The sequence below is a fragment of the Felis catus genome, chromosome X (assembly GCF_018350175.1).
Source record: "Felis catus isolate Fca126 chromosome X, F.catus_Fca126_mat1.0, whole genome shotgun sequence".
In the NCBI taxonomy this organism is placed as follows: domain Eukaryota; kingdom Metazoa; phylum Chordata; class Mammalia; order Carnivora; family Felidae; genus Felis; species Felis catus.
Genome location: NC_058386.1, coordinates 33,440,101 through 33,458,172, shown reverse-complemented (window position 1 = coordinate 33,458,172; position 18,072 = coordinate 33,440,101). Strand labels below are relative to the sequence as shown.

The 18,072-nt window shown below is 43.2% G+C and overlaps 2 protein-coding genes across 3 annotated transcripts in view; both read right to left on the bottom strand.

Moving 5' to 3' along the window:
- Positions 1-18,072, bottom strand: part of SYTL5 (synaptotagmin like 5) — a 308,338-nt gene that overhangs the window by 153,289 nt on the left and 136,977 nt on the right. The gene's annotated exons all lie outside the window — the stretch shown is intronic.
- On the bottom strand, positions 13,394-13,953 carry LOC123383333 (histone H2A-Bbd type 1-like). The gene has a single exon (XM_045050608.1). The coding sequence runs from the start codon at positions 13,853-13,855 to the stop codon at positions 13,502-13,504; it is 354 nt and encodes a 117-aa protein (XP_044906543.1). The 5' UTR covers positions 13,856-13,953; the 3' UTR covers positions 13,394-13,501.

The following is an 18,072-nucleotide window of genomic DNA, read 5'->3' as shown; positions in this document are numbered from 1 at the left end:
ACAGTCTGGTACAAACAAGAACGGGAACGTTGCCACTGACACAGTGCTCTGTCTTGAGGACACTCCCCTCCAGGTTACCTGGTCTGGCCTTCCATGGTCTTTGAGCTCTTTGACAGCCCTTTGTAAATTGCCAGTCACGGACACACGTACTGAATGCTTTGTCCAGTAGAGGTCCAAACTCAACCCAATTTTGCCCCCGTTGACACATTTAAAGATTATCAATATTTCTACGTTCTTTGGATTCTCTTCTGGATTGGTTACAATATCCGCCAATTCCTCATCAGTGAAGACTCTTAACACATTTTCATGTTACATCGATATAAAGGTCATGAGTTCACTCTCTTTGAAAATATCTTCTAACTGTTTTGGAGGTCACAGTGATATGCCCGCTAGATTCACCTGTCAGAGCCAGATAAAATTCAAAGACAAAAATGTGTACCTCATTCTCAGTTAATACCCAGGGGTGTCTCATTTCTTCTAGGTGAATCCAAAGCACCAAGAGCACTTTGTTGATTTTTTCTAATTTAAATTTTTAATAATTTTAATTTCCTTCTCTGCTAACTTTGTGTTTCTGTTTCATTTTTGTTCATTTACAGCCAATGATTTATTTTTATCGTTAACCAAAATGACTGGCGGGGGGGGGGGGGTGCCTGGGTGGCTCAGTCAGTTAAGCATCCAACTCTTGATTTTGTTTCGGGTCATGAGCTCAGGGTTCACGGGTTCAAGCCCCACGTTGGGCTCCACTCTGGCACTATGGAGCCTGCTTGGGATTCTGTCTCCCTCTCTCTCTGCCCTTCCCCTGCTTGCTCACTCATTCTCTCCCTCTCACAATAAACATTGTTTAAAAAAATGGTTCAGAGTTTGGTTTTAGGATCTGACCATGTGGAAATCTCTCAAAATGAGTCCAAAGAGATCTAGTTTCTTTTGGGTGAAAGACAAAACACAACCTCATTTTCCAGTCTTTGTTCAAATCCATTAAGAACTGCATACTCTCTGAGGGGAGAAGAGCTTTTTGATATCTGGACTGATGAGATTTGCTGTTTCTGTGTTATACTTGACATATGCCTGAAATTATAGGATTGAAGCTATAAGCTCTACTTGTCTGGGCCCATATGTCTCTGTCTTTAATACACAAAGGTCTTCACCTTTGATTGTGTGAGTGTACAATGTTTTCCTACCTCTGGATGATATTAACAGATTATAAAATCTCTTAAATTAAGGGAGCTCTGTTCTTAAATTGCATTTCTAGATAAATAATTGCTTACACACATTGAGTATTTCCAAATTTTCTTGAAAATAAGGAAACCGAACTATGATACTTTAAATGAGGTAGATCTAAACAATATATATTCTCCCAGAAACTAAATCACAACTATTTTAAGATATCAAATTCAATTTAAGTAAATCTTTGGCAAACAGGACTAGTTCAATCGTCTAGATTTAATGAAAACAACTAAGTCCTTTCTCTTTTATCAGTGTTAACTATAACACAAATATGCATTTATCTACTACTCAGGTATGTTCTTCCTAAACTTATAAACTTTTACTGATCACATAAACTGGTGTTAATGTATTTTATGTTTAAGATTATGATATATATATATATATATAAATTTATAATTAACCAAATTGAATCACTGGTTGGACAAACTTCATTCTACAAAGCGATCACGTTTCATAGTATGTCAACGAGAAGATAATTTTTAAGATTTCTAGATAATGCATAACTTTGGACTGATAGTTAATGGGCATTCAATACATACCTAATTTTTTTAATGTTTATTTATTTCAGAGGCAGAGAGAGCAAGTGGGGGAGGAGCAGAGAGAGAGGGACAGAGAGCCCCAAGCAGGCTCACAGAGCCCTATGCAAGACTCTAATGAATTGTGAGATCATGACCTGAGCCGAAACCAAGAGTTGGATGCTTCACTGAATGAGCCACCCAGGCATCCCATAGGTGCCTAGATAATTTTTAACACAGAATGTTGAAACACTGATAACTAAGTATAATTCTAGTTCGTATATTTTTGCTTCTTATTTGCATAGGCTACAAAGAGGCTCTATTTTTGAGCCTGCCCATGACCATGGTCATTTCTGCCACAGTGAGAAGTTATATAAGTATGTGGCTGAGTAATTCTGGGATAGGTGTGTTCATGAAATCTGCTAAATCCACTAACATGAAAGAAATTCACAATTATTCACCCTGTAGTTTTCACAATAAAATACAAGTGATTTTGCTTAAAAGTTATAACTAACATACATGAGTGAGAGTCCACTAGGAGTTTCAAGATGACGTGGGTTTTTTGTTTCTTTGTTTAAAACAGAATGTTTCTGTTATGGAGTAAAATGGCATGTTGGTTCAGAATATAACAGACAAATTTGAAGGACAAAACCTGAATGCACACAGAATGCTATGGGAGGTTTGCAAAAAGAGAATCTGAAAAGGAACAAAATTAAAAAAAATTTTTTTTCCAAATCTGGTTCAGTTCTAATAAGTTTGTTCACAAGAATTTCAAAGAGCTCCTGGACCCTTCAGAATCAAATATTAGTGTTGGAAGACCTAGCCTCAGCATTCAGACAACGAAATAAAAGGCATCCAAATTGGCACAAAAGAAGTCAAACCTTCACTCTTCACAGAGGACGTGATACTCTACACGGAAAACCCAAAAGTTTCCACCAAAAAACTGTTAGAGCTGCTAGAGGAATTCAGGAAAGTCGCAGGATATAAAATCAATGTATGGAAATCGGATGCATTTCTATACACCAGTAATGAGGCGGCAGAAAGAGAAACGAGGAATTGATCCCATTTATACACTGCTCCAAAAACCTTAATATACTTAGGAATAAACCTAACCAAAGAGGTAAAAGATGTGTACGCTGAAAACTATAGAAAGCTTATGAAAGAAATTGAAGAAGACACAAAGAAATGGAAAAACATTCCATGCTCAAGGATTGGAAGAACAAATATTGCTAAAACGTTGATACTACTGAAAGCAATCTACACATTCAATGCAACATTATCAACATAACACCAGCATTCTGGGGTGCCTGGGTGGCTCAGTCAATCAAGTGTCTGACTTTGGCTCAGGTCATGATCTCATGGTCCGTGAGTTCAAGCCCCATGTCAGGCTCTGTGCTGACAGCTCGGAGCCTGGAGCCTGTTTCAGAGTCTATGTCTCCCTCACTCTCTGCACCTCCCCTGCTGCACTCTGTATCTGTCTGTCTCTGTCTCTCTCTTTCACCCTCTCTCTTTGTCTCAAAAATAAATAAACTCTAAAAAAATATTTTTAAGGGGCACCTGGGTGGTTCAGTTGATAAAGCGTCCAACTTCACCTCAGGTCATAATCTCACAGTCCAGGAGTTCAAGTCTCATGTCAGGCTCTGTGCTGACAGCTTAGAGCCTGAATCCGGCTTCATAGTCTGTATCTCCCTTTCTCTCTGCCCCTCCCCCACTTGTGCTCTGCCTCTGTCCCTCTCAAAAACAAATGAATATTAAAATAGTAAAAAGTTAAAGAAATAAAATTAAAAAAAAAAATAACACCAGCATTCTTCCCAGAGCCTGAACAAACAATCCTACAATTTGTATGGAACCATAAAAGACACCAAATGGCTAAAGTAATGCTGAAAAAGAAAAACCAGGGGCACCTGGGTGGCTCAGTCGGTTAAGCATCCAACTTCGGCTCTGGTCATGATCTCACAGTTTGTAGGTTTGAGCCCCGCGTTGGGCTCTGTGCTGACAGCTCAGAGCCTGGAGCCTGTTTCAGATTCTGTGTCTCCTCCTCTCTCTGCCCCTCCCCTGCTCATGCTGTCTCGCTCTGTCTCTCAATAATAAGTAAACGTTAAAAAAACATTTAAAAAAAAGAAAAGAAAAGAAAAGAAAACCAAAGCTGGAGGCATCACAATCCCAGACTTTAAACTATATTACAAAGCTGCAATCATCAAGACCGTATGGTACTGGCAGAGAAACAGACATAGATCAATGGAAAAGAATGGAGAACCCAGAAATGGACCTACAAATATATGGCCAACTAATCTTCGACAAAGCAGGAAAGAATATCCAGTAGAAAATAGACAGTCTCTTTAGCAAATGGTACTGGGAAAACTAGACAGAAACATGCAGAAGAATGAAAATAGACCACTTTCTTACACCAGACACAAAAATAAATTCAAAATGGATGAAAGACCTAAATGTGAAGCAGAAAACCATCAAAATCCTAGAGGAGAAAATGGGCTGTAACCTCTTTGACCTTGGCCACAGCAATTTCTTATTTGACATGTCGCCAGAGGCAAGGGAAATAAAAGCAAAAATGAACTATTGGTACCTCATCAAGAGAAAAAGCTTCTGCACAGCAAAGGAAACAATCAACAAAACTAAAAAGCAACTGATGGGATGGGAGAAGATATTTGCAAACGACGTATCAGATAAAGGGTTAGTATCCAAAATTTATAAAGAACTTATCACACTCAACACCTAAAAAACAATCCAGTGAAGAAATGGGCAGAAGACATAAACAGACACCTTTCCAAAGAAGACATCCAGATGGCTAACAGACATATGAAAAGATGCTCATCATCACTCATCATCAGGGAAATACAAGTCAACACCACAATGAGATACCACCTCACACCTGTCAGAATGGCTAACATGAACAACTCAGGCAACAACGGATGTTGGTGAGGATGTGGAGAAAGGGGAACCCTTTTACACTATCGGTGGGAATGCAAACTGGTGCAGCCACTCTGGAAAACAGCATGGAGGTTCCTCAAAAAATTAAAAATAGAACTACCCTACAAGCCAGCAATTGCACTACTAGGTATTTATCCAAGGGCTACAGGTATGCTGTTTCGAAGGGGCACATGCACCCCAATGTTTATAGCAGCGCTATCAACAATAGCCAAAGTATGAAAAGAGCCCAAATGTCCATCAACTGATGGATTAAGAAGATGTAGTGTGTATATATACGTACATATACACACACACACACAATGGAATGCTACTGGGTGATGAAAAAGAATGAAGTGTTACCAATGGTAAGATTCCAATGTGGATGGAACTAGAATGTATTATGCTAAGCAAAGTCAGTAAGAAAAAGACAAATATCATATGATTTCACTCATATGAGGAATTTAAGAAACAAAACAGATGAACAAAGGGGAAGGGAAGGAAAAATAAGATAAAAACAGAGAGAGAGGAAAACTTTAAGAGACTCTTAAATACAGAAAACTGAGAGTTGATGGAAGGGGGGTGGGTAGGGGGATGGGTTAAATGGGTGACAGGCATTACGAAGGGCACTTTTTGGGAGGAGCACTAGCTGTCATATGTATGAGATGAATCACTGGGTTCTACTCCTGAAGCCAAGACTACACTGTATGTTAACTAACTTCAGAATAAAAAATAAAAAATAAATTAAGAAAACACAAATATTATATTGAAGCAATCACAGAATTTAGTTTGTTCTCTGTGAAAAAGGCTAAGTTTCCTTACAGCGTTTGTCACATCTTCTTTTTTAAAGTTTATTTATTTATTTTGAGAGAGAGAGAGAGAGAGAGAGAGAGAGAGAGAGAGAGAGAGTAGGGGAAGAGCAGAGAGAGAGGGGGAGAGACAGAGAATCCCAAGCAGGCTCCACGCTGTCAGCACAGTCCCCACCACAGGGCTTATAACTCATGAACTGCGAGATGACAACCTGAGCCAAAAACAAGTGCTGGACGCTTCACCAACAGAGCCACCCAAGTGCCCCAGTGTTAGTTCTTAATAAGTGGTTGTCAAAGATGACCCTTCACCAACAGAGCCACCCAAGTGCCCCAGTGTTAGTTCTTCATAAGTGGTTGTCAAAGATGACCCTTCACCTGTATTAGCTTCCTATGGTGGCTGCAAACAATGCACATTGATTCTCTTCTAGGTCATAAATCTGAAATCGGTTTCACCAGGCTAAAAGCAAGGTGTGAACAGGGCTGCATGACCTTTGAAAGTTCCAAGGTAGAATCCATTTCCTTGCCTTCTCCAGCTTCTAGAGCTGAATTCTTTGCATTTCTTTATTCATGACTTCTTCCTCCATCTTCAAAGCCAGCCATACAGCATCTCGTTTCAGTGGTCACATTGCCTTTTGCTTATGTATTAAAATTTCCCTTTGCTTCCCTTATATAAGGGCACTCCAATTTCTCGGGCCAACCACAATTATCCAGGATAATCTTCCCACCTCAATATCTGTAACTTAAATCTAAAAGTCCCATCTGCAAGAGAGAAAGTAACATCCCCACATTCTAGGGATTAGGACCTGAGTATTTGAGAAAGCCTTATTTCACCCTACCGTATTACTCTATACATAGTTTGCCCAAGTAGCAGATTCTGTATCTCACCAGAATATTCCTTTGTTCTGACTTCAACATGCTTGGGAGTATTCTCTTCAAAATAATAATAGCTCTGCATTTCTGAAGTTTTAAGGACTTGTCTACATTTACTTAAATGTTGTCTTGACACTGAATTAGTAGACAGCCAAGCTACAACCATTCACGTTCTCAGGCTCTCATGATTCTACCTTAAGCATGCAAACGTCTAGGCAACTTTTGAGTTTAGCATTCCCAAAATACAATCTAAAATGAAGACTGAAAGAAAATAATACTTTGCATTATCTTTTGCACTTAAAACTGTCTTTGGTTTTAAACTGATTTCTCACAGGGTCCCCAGAAAGTCATAAAGATTTTTCACTTTATAAAAGAAAAGAGAAGTGCTAGAAATGATTGGATTTACCGCACACGTTACTACTGATGAGTTGCACAGAAAATTCTCAAATCAAAACAAGTACTTGGACTTCTCTTTGTTCAATATTAACAGAGAAAATATTAATGTAAGTGTTTAAAATCTTATATATTGTACGGGAAGTCTCTAGAGATTTGTCAATGGTCTCACTATCCATGAGATGTTTCTGATTATCAGAGTCCTGGTGGGGTTTTCTCCAGTGATTTAGGCAACAACACTATAGTATTATCAGACATCATTTATTACTTTTAAATATTTGGTTGCAATCTTCCTTATAAAATTTCAATCTAGCATCTTCTAGGCCAGTGCTTTTCAACTGAGGATGCACATCAGACCTACCTATTATAATGGTTATGTTTTACGTGTCAATTTTGCTAGGCTACGGTGCCGACTCATCTGGCCAAATACAAGTCTAGGTGTTGCTGTGAAGATACTTTTTAAATGAGTTTAACATCTACAATCAGTTGACTATAAGGAAAGGAAATTACCATCACACAATCAGCTGAAAGTCTAAAGAACAAAAACTGAGATTTCTTGGCAAAGAATTTGGCCACACTGTAACGTAGAAATCTGGCCAGAGTTCCCAGCCTGCTGGACTGCCTTACAGAATTAGGACTTGTTAGATCAGATAACCACATGAACCAATCACATGTATATGTACACACATGCAGAGATATAGATATAGATAGATATAGATATAGATATAGATATAGATATAGATATAGATATAGATAGATATAGATATATCCTACTGGTTCAGTTTTTTTTTTTCTGGAGAACTCTAATGCACCAAGGGGATTTTATTAAACTCCATAAGTCTAGAACCGATTCCATACTTTTTTGAAAAAGGGTAACATCATTATGCTTACAGACACTGAGTCAAAAACTCTTTTCTGCCTTTTCTTTTACATATGACAGAAAAAGGTAATTTCACCTGTAGTTGCACTTTTATTGTTATGCCCTCCCACAAGAGTTTTACTTATGAGGATTATCACCAAGTTGATCTCAGCCATAAGTATCTGTCTCCTCCAGTTTGTTATTTTGATTTACACTGATGCTTCCCTGAAGGCCTTATAAGCCATCTACAGCCCAGAGATTTTGCCTTCAGCAACTAAGGATGGTCTCCGAACCATAAAAAAGGACAGTAACTTAGACACCTCAAGAATAAACTCTTAAGCACAGGCTTCCGATGTCATCACATAATCACCTTTAAGACCATGTCAGTGGACAGAGAATCTCAAAAACACCTTATTTGAGGGGGTGGGTTCATGACACAACTATTACAATGCCCAGTGGAAGAAGACCTGGATTTGCAAATTGAAAGGCCTGAACCATAAAATCAGTCCTTGATCCTAACCCTTTCTGAAATAAATACAAGTAAAAGTTCTTGAGAGTTGTTGCTCGTGCTTACCCAGAGATCCAATAAACCCCGACATCTCTGTATCCAAGAGAGTAGCTTCTTTATCCCAGAGGAGAGTATTACACACTTTGTCTCTTGAGGCTCATCTCTCAGCCTATAGTAGCACAGGAGCCCCAACAACAGGTACGAGAACAGGACTGGCATACTCACTGTTCTGCCCATTGGCCATGTGACGTTTGGAGAGTTGAGGGTCAGCTCTGGGCCAGAGTGGCCTCAGCTGTAAAATGGACACCCTAAAAAATAATTCCTGTCCTCTGTGCCCCACTTACCCACTGTCAGTACAGACTTCTGTTGGGAAAAGCTCAGACTGGTAATTGTACACCTTGAGCAGACCTCTGAAACAATTTTGTCCAACCTCCTCATTTTATAGCTGTGGAAGCTGATGCGCCCCCAAGGAAACCACACCCGTGGGAGACCAGAACCTGACTTTCCTCCCTCTTCTGGCACTCTGCTGTCCCAGTATGTCATGAAAGCTCTCTCCTCCACAGTCGAGTTGGTGAATTCCTTTCATCCTATGTGGCAGAACCCAAGCGTCCCACAACGACACTACCTGACCTGCCTCCTTGCCGCCAACCGGTTTCCTTTCGATTTTGTTTAAAAAGATGCAGTGGAGAGAGATTTTCCCCACAGCGATTTCAAAACCCTAAATACATGACGTACCAGTCTTCTGTTTTCATGAAGGACTCTGAAGCAGAAACACTACATGAAACATCAAATACAGGTCCTATTCGAGGCCTTTCCTAGATTTGAAACCATACTCCTTAAAGAATAAGGTAAAATAAATTCACTCTTACAGTGCTATTCAAATGTGATTTAGGGACTGATGTAGATCATTAAATTATGTTACTGATCAGCTACGACCGCTTCGGAAATGGTCGGCATTTAGCGACCTTTACGGCAATCGTGGGTTTTGCCACAACATTTAAGTGAGTGGACTCTTCTTGTTGAACAGAGTATATACTAGTTCAGATGTTGCTGAATTCGAGTGAAGAGTCAAAGGTAAACTCCATTCTAGTCCTAGGAAAATAGGACCACATATCAGTTCACAATCTATCTGAACAACAGAAAATACTGGCCCCATACCAAAGACAACTGTGAGGAGCACTGTGCTGTTCTAATCTATTGAAGGAGAGAACTTTACCCTTCAGAAAACTGGTGTTAGGATGGTGAGGATAACGAACTCAAGCAACTTTAAGAGACGGGACGGTACTGTCAAGGAGTGACGTGGGTCATACATGAGATACAACGGCGAAGGGTGAGCACTGTGGCAAACCAGAGAGGCCCAGTAGTCACGGGACAGCAGCCAGACATCTTCATGTGACAATAAACACGTGTGTGCAGACATGTTGACTTCACCCGAGAAGCCAGTGACTGAGGTTTTTATGTTAAAAATTCTTTATTTTAAATGCTGGCAGCTGATTCATTTTCCTGTAAATACATCACTGTAGGCCTAATGATCCCATCTGCTACCTGCATTCTGGCCACATCCTGTAGGATGTCAGATTGAGGAACTAAGGGAGCCTGGGCCTTCAACCGTCTCTGTTCCCAAAGGCTGTTCTCAGTGGGAGCCCAGCCTAATCCCCATGCCTTGTGCTCATGCCAACCCCGAGCCCACACAACCTTCCAGATTCCCCCAGACTCAACTCTTGGGCTCATCTCTTCTCACACATTATGTTTTCTGCTGTGCTGACCCGTGTCTGACCTCAGCCTATCCTCATACACCTTTGGATCCCAGACCTAGTTTGGCAGCTACACACCCCCCAGCCCCGGACCCCACTCACTCTGGTTTTAGTTTCCCATTCCCAACAGGGCACTGGTCATCAACGGTGTCCTCCCTCCAGGGCCCAAGCTAGAGCTGATCCTTCCTCACCATCCTCCACCTCCTACTTTTTTGAAATGCACAAAGGGCCTAAACTTGGTGGCTCATTCTTTCCCAGGAGCAGTGATTCCCCCTCTCCACCTGCCTCCCCTGAGTGGAGGATTCCTGTGCACGTGTAGGAGGGGGATTTGGCAGGGGCTGCATTTACACCCATCCTGTACTGGCCCTGGCCCCCATGTTTCCTGTGAAATCCACAAGCATAGCTGAAGCACAGTTCTTTTTTTTAAATTTATTATTTATCGAGAGAGAGAGAATGAATGAATGAATGAATGAATGAATATATGAATGAATCCCAAGCAGGCTCCATGCTGTTAGCACAAAGCCCAACATGGGGCTCCGTCCCAAGAACCATGAGATTATGACCTGAGCTAAAACCAAGAGTCAGCCGCTTAACTGGTTCAGTCACCCAGGCTCCCCTGAAGTACAATTCTTAAAGGGATGGCAGTATTGCTCTGCCTGATTGTCCCATGCCCCTGTGACCACAGAGGGCTTGCCAACACAGGGTCATTAAACCTTCAAATTCCACTTTGGACACCAGACAGTGTGAAGGAGCCCAGGAAGTCTGGCTCCCTACAGGTGTCACAGAGACCATTAGTGTGGATTACTGCATGGACTGTAAAGTGACCACCTGACCACACAGGTCTGCTAACCCAACATGGTTTATCCACCTACTCTCACCTCTCTGGCCTTAATGTTTATTTTCGAGAGAGAGAGAGAGAGAGAGAGAGAGAGAGAGAGAGCAAGCAAGCAAGGGAGGGGCAGAGAGAGAGGGAGACACAGAATCCGAAGCAGGGTCCAGGTTCTCAGCTGTGGGCACAGAGCTGGATGTGTGGCTCAAAACCACGAACCGTGAGACCATGACCTGAGCCAAAGTTGGACGCTTAACAGACTGAGCCCCTGAGGTGCTCCTCTCTGGCCTTTATAAATTCCTTTGCTGGGCCTTCTGGTGAAGTACCCAGGGGACTATTTTGTGCTAAAACAAGCCAAAGCCATGAGCCAAATCAACTGCTTCTAAAAATCAGACAGCTTTTTAACCAACATATCAAAATCTTAGCACACTGACTGATTCCCTTGCATGATCCACCCTGGAGGCAGTCCCTGTTGGCTGAAGGACACTGAAATATGAGAAACCATGCCCTGGTCACAAAGAAACTCAACTTCAGGGATGAGGTGGCAATGTGGGTGCTATCCTGTAACCAGGTGAAGGCGAATCTCCACCTGCAACTGTGAGACAGAGAGAGAGAGAGAGAGAGAGAGAGAGAGAGAGAGAGAGAGAGAGAGATACCTGCTTGCTACTCAAATGAACACAGGGGTAACAGTTGAGCTTGGCTAAGGCAAAGAGGGCTTCCTGGCTCTCTACAGTAAATCACAACTTGGAAAGGCAGACATCTTGACAGTGAGGTTTCTGTAACTGTTTGGTTGAATGGCATTGTGGAGCAAGAAAAGTTTGTTGGATTTGTACGAGCACATATTCAAATCAGCTCTAAACACAACCCTGACACTATTATTGTCAGGACACTCCTATGAAGTAGGTAAAGGCTAAGCCAACACCATACTTTAAAAGATGGTGGCAGGAAGCAGAGAGAGGGTGAGTCCCCAGGCAGAGGGGAGCAGAGAGGAAACCAGGCTGAGGCCTGTCTGGTTCCTGGGTGTACCTCTGGCTGCTTCCTCTGCGTGGCACTCTGTCTCTCCCCAAGGTTCAGCAGGCTGCGGTCTCAGCCAGTGGCCCAGGCCCCCGGCCATCGCGTGAGATCCAGGCCAGGGGCACCTGGGGAAGCACGCCTAAGCATGTGGTCTACAGAAAGGGAGAGACGTGCAGCTACGCACTCAGGGCGCACCCTGTGCCGGGCGCTGCGCTATGCGCCAGTTGACAGGCACGCAATGACTTAATCTTGGCAAAAATCCAAAGATGGGGGAACCCTTATTATCCCCATTTCACACAGGAAAGTGCTTTCCAGAGGCAACAGAGGAGTGTCCCACATCACACGGCCACAAAGTGGTGAACTGGGATGGCCAACCCAGCTCCTCTGATCCCTTTGTCGACGCTGCCTAGGCAACCTCTGACCAGCCCTCTGTGACAGTCCAGGGTGCTGCAGGGGGGGGTGGGGTCTTGAGGACATGATGAACCGGAGAAAATATTAAATGTTGACAGTCACAGGAAGGGGAAAGACTGCCAGAACACTTGACGTGACAACTCTTTTTAACCCAAAACACCACAAGAGTCTTTGTAAGAACTGTATGTCCTCCCGAGTCCAGCACTCGGGACAGAACTTACACGGAACACACTGGTACCTCTCCAAACACGTATTCAGCCCCTGATAACTCTATGTTGCTCCATCAAGTATCTGATCGTAGACGGGTTAGGTGTTTCATGGAGAATGAGATTACTACAGGAGTTTGTAATGGAGTATATTTCTAAATAAATCTATTAACAGTAACCATTAAGAACTTCATAGGATTGGGACACCTGGGAGGCTCAGTCAAGGGTCTGACTGTTGGTTTTGGCTCAGGTCATGATCTCACAGTTCCCGGGATGGAGCCCCGCATCGGGCTCTGCGCCGGTGGTAGGGAGTTCCCTTGGGATTCTCCCTCTCCCTCTCGTTCAGCCCCTTCCCTGTATGCTCTCTCTCAAAATAGAGAAACATTAACAAATGGTTTTTAAAAAGAACGTCTAGGATCGCATGTCTTAGGCCAGATGCTACCTTTCATAGTACTATACGGGTGACCAGTGTCCGCGAGCGACGGCGGAAGGATATACTCCACAGAGGACCGCAGCACTGGCTAAGAATCCCTACCTCGAGCCCCTTTTTGGAATGAGGCGGGGTATAAGGCCATCGAATCAACCTGAGCATAGTTCCTTCTACGTGTACCTCTTCACGGTTTCCCCGTCGCTCCTCAATCTTCACGCGAAGCCCTGGCCCGTTAAGGGCGTGTCGGCTGCTAGGCCACCCTCTCCACCCACCCCCACTGCCATCACCTCCTGACTTCCACATGGTCTCCGGTCAGGAATAAGGCCTGTGGCCCCTCAGTCGTGGTCTTCAGCCCCCACCCTCCTTCTGGGCATTCAACATGCCTGGGAGAGCCACCCCCACCCCGCCAGCCTCCTGGCCTCACAAGCCTGGACTGGCTCAGCGCCAGTGAGGAAGTCTCTTCCCCCTGACCCGCTACTCCCTCAGGGCCGCTTCCCGCACTGTCCCCAGCGAAACCGCTCCCCGAAATGCCCGAGTCCAGCATCCCACACCGACCGCCCCGTCCACCCTCCACCTCCCGTGGGAGGTCTCCTCCCGGATGTCTGACAGACACCTCCGGCTACCTCCGAATGACAGAGACAGACACCGGTCAGAGGCACGGCCCTGGAGCTAACTCCTTTAATGTCACGTGCAGACACAAGGCCCGGCCTCCCTCCTCTGTGGGCGGCTTCGGGGTCCGGACGAGGGGGCGTGGGCATCACCACTTCCGAACTCGGGGCCTCCCATCCACCCGACGGGAGGTGGTGTTCTCAAGGAGACCCCTGAGGTGCTGGTTGCTGCCCAGGGCTCGCTGCACGTGCTCCGGGGTGATGCGCATCTTGTGGCTGTCCAGAGCCTCCTTGCCCGCCAGCTCCAGGATGTTGGCCGTCAGGTACTCGAGAACGGCGGTCAGGAAGACCGGGGTGGACGCGCTCAGGCGCGGGGCGTAGCGACCCTCTCGCAGGAGACGCTCCACGCGGCTGACCGGGAATTGCAGCTCGGCTCTCCTGGAGCGGGACACCGCGGGCCTCCTCCGTCTGCGACGGTGCCGACGGCGGCGCCTCCCAGACATGCCGCGTGCTGGGTTGGAACCCGACCGGCCCGGCCTGACCGTCCCGCTGGCCCGAGGGTGGCAGGATGGCGGCGCCGCCTCCTACCAAGTGTGCCCCTCACTGGGCAGGGAGCTGCTTATATGACACCTCCGACATTATGATGTCACTGGTGTCGCTGGTGTCACTGTGCCCTGCTCAGGACTGGCCTGGAAACATCCATGACAGACACCTGGTCTCCCTGTTGACTGCACTGGACCCTCTTTACGAGGGAACTCTTTCTCCTGGCCCTCAACAGTCTGGTACAAACAAGAACGGGAACGTTGCCACTGACACAGTGCTCTGTCTTGAGGACACTCCCCTCCAGGTTACCTGGTCTGGCCTTCCATGGTCTTTGAGCTCTTTGACAGCCCTTTGTAAATTGCCAGTCACGGACACACGTACTGAATGCTTTGTCCAGTAGAGGTCCAAACTCAACCCAATTTTGCCCCCGTTGACACATTTAAAGATTATCAATATTTCTACGTTCTTTGGATTCTCTTCTGGATTGGTTACAATATCCGCCAATTCCTCATCAGTGAAGACTCTTAACACATTTTCATGTTACATCGATATAAAGGTCATGAGTTCACTCTCTTTGAAAATATCTTCTAACTGTTTTGGAGGTCACAGTGATATGCCCACTAGATTCACCTGTCAGAGCCAGATAAAATTCAAAGACAAAAATGTGTACCTCATTCTCAGTTAATACCCAGGGGTGTCTCATTTCTTCTAGGTGAATCCAAAGCACCAAGAGCACTTTGTTGATTTTTTCTAATTTAAATTTTTAATAATTTTAATTTCCTTCTCTGCTAACTTTGTGTTTCTGTTTCATTTTTGTTCATTTACAGCCAATGATTTATTTTTATCGTTAACCAAAATGACTGGCGGGGGGGGGGGGGGGTGCCTGGGTGGCTCAGTCAGTTAAGCATCCAACTCTTGATTTTGTTTCGGGTCATGAGCTCAGGGTTCACGGGTTCAAGCCCCACGTTGGGCTCCACTCTGGCACTATGGAGCCTGCTTGGGATTCTGTCTCCCTCTCTCTCTGCCCTTCCCCTGCTTGCTCACTCATTCTCTCCCTCTCACAATAAACATTGTTTAAAAAAATGGTTCAGAGTTTGGTTTTAGGATCTGACCATGTGGAAATCTCTCAAAATGAGTCCAAAGAGATCTAGTTTCTTTTGGGTGAAAGACAAAACACAACCTCATTTTCCAGTCTTTGTTCAAATCCATTAAGAACTGCATACTCTCTGAGGGGAGAAGAGCTTTTTGATATCTGGACTGATGAGATTTGCTGTTTCTGTGTTATACTTGACATATGCCTGAAATTATAGGATTGAAGCTATAAGCTCTACTTGTCTGGGCCCATATGTCTCTGTCTTTAATACACAAAGGTCTTCACCTTTGATTGTGTGAGTGTACAATGTTTTCCTACCTCTGGATGATATTAACAGATTATAAAATCTCTTAAATTAAGGGAGCTCTGTTCTTAAATTGCATTTCTAGATAAATAATTGCTTACACACATTGAGTATTTCCAAATTTTCTTGAAAATAAGGAAACCGAACTATGATACTTTAAATGAGGTAGATCTAAACAATATATATTCTCCCAGAAACTAAATCACAACTATTTTAAGATATCAAATTCAATTTAAGTAAATCTTTGGCAAACAGGACTAGTTCAATCGTCTAGATTTAATGAAAACAACTAAGTCCTTTCTCTTTTATCAGTGTTAACTATAACACAAATATGCATTTATCTACTACTCAGGTATGTTCTTCCTAAACTTATAAACTTTTACTGATCACATAAACTGGTGTTAATGTATTTTATGTTTAAGATTATGATATATATATATATATAAATTTATAATTAACCAAATTGAATCACTGGTTGGACAAACTTCATTCTACAAAGCAATCACGTTTCATAGTATGTCAACGAGAAGATAATTTTTAAGATTTCTAGATAATGCATAACTTTGGACTGATAGTTAATGGGCATTCAATACATACCTAATTTTTTTAATGTTTATTTATTTCAGAGGCAGAGAGAGCAAGTGGGGGAGGAGCAGAGAGAGAGGGACAGAGAGCCCCAAGCAGGCTCACAGAGCCCTATGCAAGACTCTAATGAATTGTGAGATCATGACCTGAGCCGAAACCAAGAGTTGGATGCTTCACTGAATGAGCCACCCAGGCATCCCATAGGTGCCTAGATAATTTTTAACACAGAATGTTGAAACACTGATAACTAAGTATAATTCTAGTTCGTATATTTTTGCTTCTTATTTGCATAGGCTACAAAGAGGCTCTATTTTTGAGCCTGCCCATGACCATGGTCATTTCTGCCACAGTGAGAAGTTATATAAGTATGTGGCTGAGTAATTCTGGGATAGGTGTGTTCATGAAATCTGCTAAATCCACTAACATGAAAGAAATTCACAATTATTCACCCTGTAGTTTTCACAATAAAATACAAGTGATTTTGCTTAAAAGTTATAACTAACATACATGAGTGAGAGTCCACTAGGAGTTTCAAGATGACGTGGGTTTTTTGTTTCTTTGTTTAAAACAGAATGTTTCTGTTATGGAGTAAAATGGCATGTTGGTTCAGAATATAACAGACAAATTTGAAGGACAAAACCTGAATGCACACAGAATGCTATGGGAGGTTTGCAAAAAGAGAATCTGAAAAGGAACAAAATTAAAAAAAATTTTTTTTCCAAATCTGGTTCAGTTCTAATAAGTTTGTTCACAAGAATTTCAAAGAGCTCCTGGACCCTTCAGAATCAAATATTAGTGTTGGAAGACCTAGCCTCAGCATTCAGACAACGAAATAAAAGGCATCCAAATTGGCACAAAAGAAGTCAAACCTTCACTCTTCACAGAGGACGTGATACTCTACACGGAAAACCCAAAAGTTTCCACCAAAAAACTGTTAGAGCTGCTAGAGGAATTCAGGAAAGTCGCAGGATATAAAATCAATGTATGGAAATCGGATGCATTTCTATACACCAGTAATGAGGCGGCAGAAAGAGAAACGAGGAATTGATCCCATTTATACACTGCTCCAAAAACCTTAATATACTTAGGAATAAACCTAACCAAAGAGGTAAAAGATGTGTACGCTGAAAACTATAGAAAGCTTATGAAAGAAATTGAAGAAGACACAAAGAAATGGAAAAACATTCCATGCTCAAGGATTGGAAGAACAAATATTGCTAAAACGTTGATACTACTGAAAGCAATCTACACATTCAATGCAACATTATCAACATAACACCAGCATTCTGGGGTGCCTGGGTGGCTCAGTCAATCAAGTGTCTGACTTTGGCTCAGGTCATGATCTCATGGTCCGTGAGTTCAAGCCCCATGTCAGGCTCTGTGCTGACAGCTCGGAGCCTGGAGCCTGTTTCAGAGTCTATGTCTCCCTCACTCTCTGCACCTCCCCTGCTGCACTCTGTATCTGTCTGTCTCTGTCTCTCTCTTTCACCCTCTCTCTTTGTCTCAAAAATAAATAAACTCTAAAAAAATATTTTTAAGGGGCACCTGGGTGGTTCAGTTGATAAAGCGTCCAACTTCACCTCAGGTCATAATCTCACAGTCCAGGAGTTCAAGTCTCATGTCAGGCTCTGTGCTGACAGCTTAGAGCCTGAATCCGGCTTCATAGTCTGTATCTCCCTTTCTCTCTGCCCCTCCCCCACTTGTGCTCTGCCTCTGTCCCTCTCAAAAACAAATGAATATTAAAATAGTAAAAAGTTAAAGAAATAAAATTAAAAAAAAAAATAACACCAGCATTCTTCCCAGAGCCTGAACAAACAATCCTACAATTTGTATGGAACCATAAAAGACACCAAATGGCTAAAGTAATGCTGAAAAAGAAAAACCAGGGGCACCTGGGTGGCTCAGTCGGTTAAGCATCCAACTTCGGCTCTGGTCATGATCTCACAGTTTGTAGGTTTGAGCCCCGCGTTGGGCTCTGTGCTGACAGCTCAGAGCCTGGAGCCTGTTTCAGATTCTGTGTCTCCTCCTCTCTCTGCCCCTCCCCTGCTCATGCTGTCTCGCTCTGTCTCTCAATAATAAGTAAACGTTAAAAAAACATTTAAAAAAAAGAAAAGAAAAGAAAAGAAAACCAAAGCTGGAGGCATCACAATCCCAGACTTTAAACTATATTACAAAGCTGCAATCATCAAGACCGT